Source organism: Schistocerca gregaria, chromosome X (genome assembly GCF_023897955.1).
Source record: "Schistocerca gregaria isolate iqSchGreg1 chromosome X, iqSchGreg1.2, whole genome shotgun sequence".
NCBI classification, from domain to species: Eukaryota; Metazoa; Arthropoda; class Insecta; order Orthoptera; family Acrididae; genus Schistocerca; species Schistocerca gregaria.
Window position 1 is genome coordinate 485,104,703 of NC_064931.1, and position 12,956 is coordinate 485,117,658.

General features: G+C 43.1%; 1 protein-coding gene across 1 annotated transcript in view; it reads right to left on the bottom strand.

Moving 5' to 3' along the window:
* The window catches only part of LOC126297768 (UDP-xylose and UDP-N-acetylglucosamine transporter), a 35,849-nt gene extending 23,124 nt beyond the window's left edge, over positions 1–12,725 (bottom strand). The window contains exons 1-4 of the mRNA XM_049988943.1: positions 12,498–12,725; positions 10,298–10,411; positions 8,115–8,217; positions 7,731–7,862 (exon numbers count right to left, since the gene is read on the bottom strand). Coding sequence (XP_049844900.1) covers positions 7,731–7,862; positions 8,115–8,217; positions 10,298–10,411; positions 12,498–12,574 — 426 coding nt within the window. The 5' untranslated portion in view covers positions 12,575–12,725. The remainder of the gene's footprint in view (positions 1–7,730; positions 7,863–8,114; positions 8,218–10,297; positions 10,412–12,497) is intronic.
* Positions 12,726–12,956: the final 231 nt, after the last annotated feature.

The following is a 12,956-nucleotide window of genomic DNA, read 5'->3' on the forward strand; positions in this document are numbered from 1 at the left end:
CAGGAGAATGGAAGAACCCGAAGAATGACAGGACAACCAACACTACTATGGACAAAACAGGAAAAGAAAACTGCACAGAGAGAAGCAACAAACAGGTAGAAGGGGTAAAAACAAGAGAGCAGATGACTGGCTGGCCGACCACGAGCAGAAAAAGGATAAGCCAGCCACTCTGTGACACATTAAAACACCCACCCTAAAAACATTAGCGTGGCAAACACAAAGGGACAAAGGACATTCGCTAAAACATATAGAATGATAAAACCCAGCGTCACGTATAAAACGTGAAACTAAATTATCTGATGACGTGTTGTCAGCTAAAATTAATGGCAAAGAGTCCGGTATCGGAAGAGTCTGTCGCAGGGCAGCCAAAGAAGGACAGCTCACTAAAGTAAGGGCCACGGTCAGCCAGGCGCCGCACCGACACTGAGGTGGGTCACCACGGCATAGGAGGTAGCCCGTGTCACCCAAGCGTGGCCAATGCGGAGCCGGCAGAGAACCACTGAGTCCATGTGAGAGGCCCGCATGGAGGTCTTCCTCACATTCATAGTCTCCTTAAGGGCACACAGTTTGTTGTGCATACTGAGATTATCCCAAAGCTGAAAAACTTTGCGGTGTAATAATGATGGCAGGTCAGTTACAGGGATGCCGATCTCCACAAGCGGTTTCCGCATAGCCTGTTTGGCCAGCCTGTCGGCAAGTTCATTTCCTGGGATTCTGAAGTGGCCTGGGGTCCACACAAACATCATGGAACAACAGGACCATTCCAGGGCATCGATGGACTCCTAGATGGTCACTACCAAAGGATGGCGGGGGTAGCACTGGTCGATAGCTCGTAGACTGTTCAAGGAGTTAGTACAGAGAAGAAACGCCTCGCCAGGGCATGAGCAGATGCGCTCAAGAGCACGAGAAATGGCCGTCAGCTCTGCAGTGAAAACACTGCAGCCATCTGGCAAGGAGTGATGTTCAATATGTCTTCCATACATGAAGTCAACATGACCATCAGCCATCGAGTCATCAGTGTAAACCACTTCATGGTCCAGGTACATGTCAAGAATCGAGAGGAAGTGACAGCAAGAGCCATGTGAAAGGTCCAGGCAAAGCTTTGGCCTAGGTGTACACCATGCAGGTGTACGTGAATGGACCTCAAGTATAGGTGGTAAAGGCAAGGACTACACTTCATACAGAAGAGATTGGACGTAAACCACAATCTTAAGCCCTGACCTGGCCCTTCGATGCAAAAATGAACCACCATGGATGGGGAAAGGAGACAGTAATTCAGGTGCTCAGGAGAACGATGAATGTGTGCAACATAACTGGTGAGCAGTTGTGCACGCCTGACCTTCGATGGAGGGACTCTGGTCCCCACCAGGACACTGGTCACCGGACTCATCCTAAAAGCTCCTGTTACCAGTCGAATGCCACAGTGGTGCACTGGGTTGAGTAAATGCAATGCTAAGGGCGCCACCGAACCATAAACCAGATTCGCATAGTCAAGCCGAGATTGAACAAGGGCTCTGTAGAGCTGTAGCAGTGTAGAGCGATCTGCACCCCAGTTGGTGTTGCTCAGGTAGTGGAGGGCACTGAGGTGCTGCCAGCAGTTCCATTTCAGCTGATGAAGATGAGGAAGCCATTTCAATCAGGTGTCAAAAACCAATTCTAAGAATTGATATGTCTCCACTACAGTGAGTGGATTGTCATTAAGGTAAAGTTCTGGTTCTGGATGGACGGTACGATGCCGACAGAAATGCACGACACATGACTTCACGACTGAAAACTGGAAGCCGTAGGCCAGAGCCCATGACTGCACCTTGTAGCAGATGGCTCCCTGTAGGCGCCGCTCGGCAACACCAATACTGGAGGGCCTGTACGAAATGCAGAAGTCGTCTGCATACAGAGAAGGTGAGACTGACAGCCCAAAGGCTGCTGCTACACCGTCAATGGCCACTAAAAATAGAGATCAGTCAATACAGAGCCCTGCGGGGCCCCATTCTCCTGAATATAGGAGGGGGGGGGGGGGGGGGGGGGGGGGGAACTATGGGAGGCACCAACTTGGACACAGAAAGTAAGGAGTGATAGGAAAGTCTAGATAAAAATCGGGAGCAGGCCCTTGAGACCCCACTCATATAACATAGCAATGATATGATGTCTCCAGGTTGTGTCGTAGGCTTTTCGTAAATCAAAAAAGATGGCAACCAGGTGTTGGCATCTGGAAAAGGCTGTTCAGATGGCAGACTCAAGGGAAAATAGATTATAAACAGTAGAGAAACCCTGGCAGAAACTGCCCTGGCATGGAGCCAGTAGGCCACGTGACTCCAGGACCAAACACAACTGCTGACTTACCATACATTCTAACAGCTTACAAAGAATGTTGGTGTGGCTGATGGGGCAACAGCTAGCCAGATCAAGAGTTTTTACTGGGTTTGAGCACTGTAATGATGGTGCTCTCCCAACATTGCGCTGGAAAGATGTCATCGCACCAGATCTGGTTGAAGATGACAAGGAGATGTTGCTTGCAGTCGGACGAGAGATGTTTGATCATTTGACTGTGGATCCAATCTGGCCCAGGAGCTGTGTCAGGGCAGTGTGCAAGGACGCTGAGGAGCTTCCACTCTGTAAATGGAGCATTACTGGTTTCACTGCAATGGTCGGTAAACGAGAGGGCTTTCCCTTCCATCCGCTGTTTGAGGGCGCGAAATGCTGGCGGTAATTCTCTGGCAGAGGCCCAAGCATAGTGCTTGGCAATTGCTTTTGCGTCTGTAGATAACATGCCATTGATGTCAATGCCAGTAACACATATGGGGTCTGGTACCTACAAACACATCTAATCTTTGTCCAGACTGTGGAAGGTGATGTATGACACCCAATTGTTGAGACGTACCTCTCCCAACACGCCTGTTCCTGTCTTTTTATAAGCTGGCGAACATGGGCATTGAGCCATTTAAAAGCTATTAGGTGCTCTAGGGAAGGGTGCCACTTATGTCACTGTAGAGCTCGCCGGTGCTCTTTAATGGCCTCCGCAATTTCAGGCGAGCACCAAGGTACTGACTTTGGCCGGTGGCACCCTACAGAACAAGAGATCGTGTTTTCCGCCGCAGAAATGATCGTTCTAGTGACCTGCTCAACTGACACATTGATGCTACCATGTGGGGGAGATTCAATGGTGACAGCAGAGGTGAAAGCTTCCCAGTCTGCCTTGTCTAAAGCCCATCTTGGTAGACGTCTGGGGGAATGGCACTGGGGGAGTGACAGGAAGAGGGGAAAGTGGTAACTACCATGCAAGTCATAGTGGGCTCTCAAGCGGATGGATGGGAGAAGTCCTAGGTAGCAGAGGGATAAATCAATGGCTGAGTAAGTGCAATGAGCCATACTGAAATGTGTGGGGGTCCCAAAATTTAAGAGGCAGAGGTTGAGTTGAGACAGAAAAGTTTCAACGGCTCTACCTCGGGCAGTAAGCACAGTGCCACCCCTCGAGGGGTTATAGACGTTAAAATCTCCCAGAAGTAGGAAAGGTTTAGGGAGTTGTTGAATTAGTGCAGCCACTGCATTCAGGGGTACTGCACCATCTGGAGGAAGATAAACATTGCAGACAGTTATTTCTGTGTCGTCCTTATCCTGAGAGCCACAGCTTCAATAGGGGTTTGAAGAGGCAAAGGTCCACTGCATACTGTGTTCAGGACATAGACACAAACTCCAACTGACACCCCATTATAGTTGCTACAGTTCTTGTAATATCTCCTACAGCTGCGAAGGGCAAGGGGTCCGCATTGCTGGAAACCAGGTTTCTTGGAGGGCAATGCAGAAAGGAGGTGTAAAGCTTATCAGTTGGCGTAGCTCAGCCAGGTGGTGTAAAAACTGCAGCAATTCCACTGGATGACGACGTTATCGTGAGGCTGGGAAGGCATGAAGCATGTATGTAGTCAGGATACACTCCAGGGTCACCTCCTGCCACCGATGGAGTGTGTGTATCCATACCTATTGTGGATGAGACATCAGTGAGAACCAGGTCCTCAGGGGATGCTGAGATTTCCACCTCACGCACAATTGTAGAATTGGCGGGGAGCGGTGGTGCTGTGGCCACCAGAGGGTCCTTTTTCTTAGCAGATTTCTTTGTTTGCTTGCCCTCTTGCTTCCCTTTAGGGGCTTGCTGGGAGGACTTCTCTGAAGTAGCTTCAGGCACGAAGGAAGGCAATGAAGCTCTTTGTCCAGAAGCTTTTGGCTCCTTTAGCCACTGGCAAGTGTCTGCTGTAGCATTAGTGAACCTTGGGAGAGAGGGGCCCCAGGGACCCCTTCTGCACGAGAGGAGCCAGAGGAGGCTGTTGCTTCTCCAGTTGGGGGGAGGGGGGGGGGGGGGAGGAGGGACTGATGTCCCCTTCGTTTGGCAGGGGAAGGGGAGGGGGGGAGGCCTTGCTCCCGAAGTATGTACTCTGGGATCAACAGAAGGAGATTTTCGCCTTACCACCAAGTGGGCAGATGTATTCTGTAGGCCCGGGGTGCCCACTGTTCGTGGCACAGAGAGTGGTATGACTGGTACTTGTGATGGTGATGGTTATGTAGCTGAAGTGTATGTGGACGTCAACCTAAAGGGGTCCAATCAGGTAAGTCAACCAGTCCAGGGTCTTGTACTCCATGATTTTCCGCTCCTTTTGGAGTACTGTGCAGTCTGGCGAGCAGGGGGAGTGCTGCTCCCCGCAATTGGTACAAGTGGGAGGAGGCGCACTGTGAGCATCAGGATGCAGTGTATGTCCGCAGTCTAGACATGTGGCACTGGAAGTGCAGCAAAAAGGTATGTGCCCGAATTTCCAGCACTTAAAGCACAGCATAGGGGGAGGGGCGTATAGTTTAATGTCACAGCTGTAAACCATCACCTTGACTTTTCAGGCAATGAATCACCCCGAAAGGCCAAGATGAAGGCACCGGTAGCAACCCCGTTGTCTTTGGGTCCCTTGTAAAGGCGCTGAATGAAATGAACACCCTGCCGTTCTAGATTGGCACAGAGCTCGTCATCAGACTGCAAGAGGAGGTAGCAATGGAAAATAATCCCCTGGACCATGTAGAGGCTTTTATGGGGAGTGACAGAAACAGGAATATTACCCAGCCAGTCACAAGCTAGTAACGCCCAGGATTGGGCTGGGGAGGCTATCTGGATCCAGACTGCAAGGCTTCTCATCTTCGACAGCACCGTCACTTCCCCAAACTTATCCTCAAGATGTTCCAAAAAAAATTGAGGCTTCATAGGTAGAAAGGAGTCCCCGTCCATTCTGCTACAGACTAAATACTGAGGTGAATACGTCTCTCATCATTCTGTAGCCCTACATTCGTCCCATGGTGTAGTGAAGGAGGGAAAAGATTTAGGGTCATACCTGTCAGCATTGTGCTCGATGTTGCCCTTCTTAGAGGCTGCTGGCGCCGTACAGTCACCAGCAAGAAATGACTTACTCCGCTTCATTATGGGTCATCTGCCCTGATCCACCCACTCCGATCCGGGGCTCTCCCCACAGGCGCCACCCAACCACAGCAAAGGCTACCTTGTGTGATGGCTATTGCCGAGATTCCTGACGCCCCAGGAAGACAGGTATCTACTCTTTGGCATACGTGAGGAGTTTACAGCTCGGGCATCATCAGCAGTGCGATCCCTGTGCTGTCAGGGGGCTACCACCAAATAGGTACATGAAAGCCCCACCACAACGGACTGGCTACTGTGCTGGATATTGGGCACAGAGAAATACAATACTGTCATGGGGACGAAAGAGGACAGGAGACAATGGAAGAAGATGACATACCCCAGAAAGTGCCCTTGCCCAAATAGTTGAGTTGCAGGTGGAGATGCAAAGCAATGACAAGAGGTTCAGAAAATTGAATCTAAGGGCACTATGGATACCTCAAGCACCACGCAAGGTGTCCTGCCCCATACGGCCCGCACTTCCGTAGAATTTGGAAAGTGGCAGGTCAAACCATAAACTGGGACCTAAACTTATAGGGTCCAAAAGTGTGAGACTCCTTTTAGTAGTCTCTTATGACAGGCAGAGGTACCTTGGACCTATTCTAACTCCCAGACCCGCAGAAGGACACCAAACAGTGATACATCCCTATGGAGAGGAACTTCACAAACGTTCATAGGCAGTGACGATCCCCCAAAAAGACAATTGTGTGTTCTCTGCCCCAGTGAGAGTAATATGTGCTTCATCACTTCCCAAAATTTTCCAAAGACACACGTCATCAACTTCAACTTCAGAGAAAAGTCTTCTGGAATGTCTGTCACGTGGCAAAGTTTGGCGTGTAATGAGAAGTTAGTACAGATAACATTTCACAACTGTTTCCAGCACTTTTTGAATGGTGGACCACAGAATGTTCAGCTGTCAGGACAAAGCTAATGCACAGCTTGAAGATCGCATGTTACGCCCAGCATTCTCAGCCATGGCAACAGTGACTTTTTCAACAATTCATGGCACTGTTGGCTGACTGCCTCTTCCAGGGGCAGTTTCCTAACCACCAATTAATTCACACTTCTGAATAGCGTTCTTCAACTCCGCTGCAAAAAGAAGACCTTCCTGTATTCCTTTAATGCACCAATATTTGTGAAGAGTGGCAGTCTGATAAAACAGCTTTATGAGTAAAAGCTCTGCTTACCTTGTCCAGACCGATGTTGACTGAATCTTGTGTTTCAACCCAATCTCCCCACAGTAGTACCAGTGCCTAAAGGCACATCTTGACACTAACAAAGCAAATCTTGTAGCGAGTCTGGACATCATTCCCATAAAGCTGTGCACCCAAATGGTAAATAGTTTTCTGTCTAAAGTGGGTAACATAGTGAAAGTATAATTACTCATCCTTTGTACTGATAACAAGAATGGTCCCATCACACTTCCCTGCGGCACTTCTGATGAAGCTCTTGTCTCTGATAATGCATAACTAATTCTTAAGTTGTGCAAAACAAGCCTACCACAGTCCAGTGCCCAAGAATAATCAATAAAATTCTGCGTATCTGGTATGCATACTACTTCCTAAACATTATTCCATGTGTCTTCTGGCTGCTGCACAGCTCAATTTTTTTAAACTGTTGCTTACTTTATGACAGAGAGAGGAGGGGGTTGTGTGTGCCTTAATATCAATTACTTTTCAGAAACTAGCGCGCTGGCTGAACTACACATAATAAAATACAAGACATCAATCGGTGACAGAAAAATATCATAATGCAGTTAAAACACTGAAGGAGTTAATTAGAGAAAACACTACAGAGATAAAGTACTGAGCGATACAAAATAATGAAGTAGTACAGAAAGACAGATGAAAACTGAACACCTAAAGGAAAGTAGTTCCATGATACGGCTGTTTTGGAGTAACAATTACAAAATGAAACAACAAAAGATGATGAATGCTCCTAGTAAGGTAAAATAACCTGGGAATCACTGCTCTAAACAAACCCAGCGTGAAAAACAGAAAACAATTTACGTAGTATATGGTGAAGTAATCTACCAGTGAAAAATAGCATTGCATTCAGCAGGAAAATCTTTTGGCCATGCTAAGAATTTCTTATCCAAAGATGCACAAATCATTAATTTAATTTAAACTCTGCACATTATCACAATAAAGGGTTATTTTGTAACAAACAACTGTTACCTATTTTACTATCCCAATGAAAAAATTTGTGGCTATAACTTTCTGCAAAAAAATTACTTAAAACAGCAGAATATATACGTAAACATTTATCTCTTCAACAAAATGAAACTTACCACTTCCTTACCAGAAACCACTGTGCACATAACTATTCCAAACGTAATCATGAAGACGGACAGATATTTTGAAAATGTGTATTTTTTCTTCAAAATTATAATTCCCATAATCATGTTTGCTATCAGAGAGCCCTGTAATATGGGGAAAAAAACTATATAAGAATCCATGCATGAATGTAACCGTAATTACTAGGAAGGAAAAATCAAACAGTGACATTAATGAATTATGAATATAATCATCATTGAATCTTGAGAGAAGAGAAATTTGAGGAGAATGCAAATTTAATAAGTCTATTAAAAATGATGGATTTTTTTTTAAATTTCAGCCCTGGAATATTGCAACGAAATATTAAATCTAAAGCTAAGGTCTGCGTCTTTACTTACAGCTCTAAATATCATGTGCAAAGGCATGGGAATGTTGAAATTAAACGCATAGTTGTTGCATAGGTTGGCAATGAAAAACATTGCAACTAGAATACTGTAATCTCTGAAACAAAAAACAAAGAAATTAGAAAATTTAAGGTACCCTAACACTTAAAGTAGTAAACCAAGACTATAATCACAAACACCAACTGCTATACAAATGGTAACATTACACACACTAGTGATTTCTGTACATGATGTTGCCACATACAATACCACAGAATACTCAGGAATACCTTGCAATCTACTATGTGTGACAATGTATTCTATCTTCCAAAAGTGATCTTACAGGATGATCACTCTTAAGGCTATGAAAAACTAATGAATAACAGGTAAGTTTCTGATCATACTGTTTTAATAGGGAGATACTTCAATTAACCAGCCACAATTATGGTTATAATGTTGTGTGATTGTGTTCACTGTTGTCTAGAGTACGGTACTGGTACTGCCCGACCCCCCCCCCCCCCCCCCCCCCCCCCATCGCCAGAATTCAATGTGATGCATACAATCCATACCAGTGAATTCTTGGTGGAGACTGATATGGTAAGGATGATGTTTACAGTGATGCAGAACATGAGCAACACTACTCTCGCTTATGCCAGATTCCCCTGCGATTTTTGACGCAAACTAACACAAGGATCTTGCACCACAGTGGCAAAAGTATCAATTTCCGTTCCTCGCTAATAACTTTCCTTTGCCTTATATGTTTCCAATACGTTAAAGATCCAGTTGTCCTCAGTTTATCATACACATATTTAAATGTACAACATAGAGGCTGGGTATGTTGAGGATATCTTTCAGTTTATAAGTCTCTAGCTCTCACTGAGTTTCGTTGGTTTCTCCTTAAATGAGAAGCACATCAAGTTGTTCTTTGAAGGAATACATCATTCACATTTGCCTGAGTCGACGGTGTTATCCTTAACGCCCCGATTAACGCTGTATTGCAAAATCATCGAATGGTGTTTACACATCAATGGCACATTAAATGGATACTTCGTATTCGGCAAATATTTACTATTTGCAGAATATATGAGACAGAATTGTCTGAACATGTGCTTTGATAAGTGCCGAAGTGATAAGGAATAGCACTCAACCCATGACAAGAAGACCAGTGGTCATCACTTCGAACACCTTCTATAAATGGACATTCATGCCACATTTTTGACCTTTTTTGACCTCCAAAGACCTTAGTGTTACACTCCACTGGATTTGTCTCAATAGCCGCTATCAGAAAATAAGTACCAAACTATAGCATCCCATTGGGAAAAACAAAGTTGATCTTCATATCTCTTAAGCAACCCCACCTAGTACCAAAAAACCAACATCATATTATGGCCCCCATTGTCGCACAAATTTTTCAGCTCCTATCATACTTTTGGAGTTATTCCAGGAGGCAATAGTTAGTGACTCACCCTGTATAATGCAAATCTCTGTTTCCAAAAACATACTTCATATCTTCTGCATTACTGCAGTCTTTCAAATCACCCAGTGAATACTTTTAGATACCGCTTTTGGCAAGAGCTGACTGTTACACCTCATATGCAGTGAGAGCCATGTATTGAGTCTCAGAAAAGGTGCCAAAGAACAGTTTCTACTGCATTGGGAAGAAAAAGAGAACACATGAAACAAGATCTGTGTTGTTTAGTTAGTTTTGAAAAGATCTAGATCTGGGACACCTCACGATAAGCTTCTCTTCTAAGCAGGTCTCGTGCAGTATCATTGCACAGGCAAGTCTGTGGCTCTATTTCTTAGCATAACAAAAAAATCCATTAAATTATGGCACTACCTTCTCCAACTGTAGGTGTGGTAAGTAATAATGTAATATAATAGCACACTATCCATTTGAAAATCATTTTTTGTTTTCATCTCTTCCATTACCTAAATGTCAACAGGAAAGATCTGAAAGCATGACTGCCAGGTATCCACATTGCCATATATGTGGAAAACTACCAAGTTTTTATGTCATAAGAAGGAATTTCTTCTTCCTAAATAGGTAAAATTGATACCTTAATTAAGAAACACATTTATATAGAGAACTACAAGGAGCATTTTGGTGTATATTACCAGTAGGTTTATGCATACATCAATTACAGGAGACAAGTTTAAACACACAACTAGTAAACTACAATATATTATTAACTTACTTTAAACCAATACTTGGCTTCTTTGTACCACATCTTGATGTAAATATAAAACCTTCTAGAGCAATAAATAAGAACTGAGAAAATGTAATTATATTCCCAGAACTTGGATCCTCCCTGAAAAATAAGTAAAGCGAAGAATCATACATATGCATTCCAGTTGCTGCCATTAAAAATCTATTAAAGCTGTCTGATCACAACATTTTTAAGATAAATGAAAAATTTGAACATTGATATAGCAGAATGGATCTATATTGGCAGAGATGTTACTTAGAAAATAAATTATCAGGAATATTGTTGTGACCTTCAGTCAGAAGCCTAATTTGGTGCAGCACTACAAGCTAGTACATCCTGCACAAGACTGTGCATCTCTACACAACTGCTGAAACCTCCATCTACTTGAACCTGCTTGTTGTAGCCAAGCATTAGTCTCCCCCTACAATTTTAACCCCGACACTTGCTTCCATTACCAGATTTACTACTGCCTATTCCTTGATGCCTCAGGATGTGACCCACCAATCAATCCCTTATTTGAGTCAGGTTGTGTACCAAGTTTCTCTTCTCCCAAATTTGGTTCACAATCTCCACAACAGTAATGCAACCTACTCATCTAATCTTTCATATTCTTCTGTAACACATTTCAAAAGTTTGATTTTCTTTGAATTGTTTACTGTCCAAAAACTTCCACTGAAGGCTAAATTCAACACAAATATCTTCAGAACAGACTTTCTAACACTTAAATTTCTGCTTGATGTTAGCAAACTCCTCTTTTTCAGAAATGCATTTCTTGCTATTTTATAGCATCATAAGTTACTTCACTGCAAAAATATCAAAACTTACCTACTACTTCGATTGGTGTCCTTCCTCACATAATTCCCTCAGCAGCGGCCGATTTAATTCTACTACATGCTGTTACCCTTGCATTGTTTTTCATAATATTCATCTTACATGCTTTTTCCACCCAACAGTCTATCCATTCTATTTACCTGCTCTTCCAAGTCCTTTGCACCTCTAACAAAATTACAATGTCACGGGCAAACATCAAAGTATTTAATTGTTCTACCTGAATGTTAATCCCATTTGCAGATTCCTACCTTCACAGATAGACTACAACACTGTTTCACTTCCATTTCACCTTCTGCTCACCTTTCATAAACTTTATGTCTTATAACTGCTGTCTAGGGTCTGTAACAATTGTAAACATTTCACTAATGCTCCCTTCACAGTTTTAAAGAATTGTCAAAACCCTTCTCTAAAGCTAGAAATGCAGTAAAGGCAGGTTTCTCTTTCTTAATTCTTAAGGTTTTAATTACGTACTCAAAATAGGGCAGTTATTTCATAAAGAGAGAAGTGGAATCAACCAATACAATCTTAATGCTATTTGTGATATCAACAACATGAATAGAGGCAAACTTCTATGGGAGAAATGTCAGACAGGCCTACTGAAAGGTACATCACAAATTGTCATCTGAAAACTGGTGCAGTGCTAAGAAAGTTATGTATAAACCTTTGATGATTAAATTGTTCATACAGGCACTGTTCCCTCAAATTAATGTTTTACAGGTGCCACAATTTTCTCAAGGCCAAACAATAGCAACTGCACTCATACATAAATATAGCATTACTCTATATCTTTTAACATAATTGCCTTTTGTAACCCCACAGATATACTTTCTCAATAGTCAAGATTGTTTCTCTTTTTTAGTGAACTATATGCAATTAAATGTCAGTGCCTTAGTTCATAACGAATAGGTGACAGATACTAGTAAATCACAGATTTTTTGAGCTGGACACGGTTGGACGGAGGTAGCTTCATTTCAATTTTGAAATCAACGATACACGGAGAGGAATCGAGACAAATGAAAATGGTAATCACCTTTGATAAAACTTGTTTTATTAACTGTGAATCAATTGGTAGAGTATGTCACTGAACTGTCTTTAGATTTACCTTGTCCTCCACCAAATTAGAAATTAATTACAAAACTACACACAAGAGGAGATTCGCGGGCTATGAAAATGCTCTCAGGAGCATAACCATCATCAAAGTGCCGGGGACATTAGGGTTACTGAAAAGTATTTTTGATTTGTACAAACAAGTTACCCCATGATAACAGCAACCAATTTCTCTACAATGTCAAAGCTTATTTACAAAGTTTTATGAAAGCTAATCATCCCTTACAAACTGTAATGTGATTATGCTTACTTAATAAGAAGCTCCAAAAACACGACGTTGCTACAGCAACCAATAAATACAAACAAAATTGCGAGTGCGGCTTTCATCTTCAATCTTAGTGCCAAAACACGCACACGTTAAGGACCATACGTCACATCTATACACCAAAACTCCACACAGCAGACCACACACGCCACGACTAGTTTAAACACAGCTGAACCATAGTGTCTATACCCATTGCCTTCTGTTGCGTAATTCATGCCAAAGGTGTCAGTACTGACAATCACACAGTCTAACATTAGACTTGGTCATACATTACATGTTTGTGCAAAGTAAGAATTCTGTTGTTCACATCAGAACCCAATTATTATTACCCTGTAGACCTGTATTGATTTGCTAAGAGAGACGTGTGAAATTGTTGATTTTTCTCTTTAATGTTTATGGATTTATAAATAATACTGTTTTTGCTTTCATTTATCTGACCTTTCT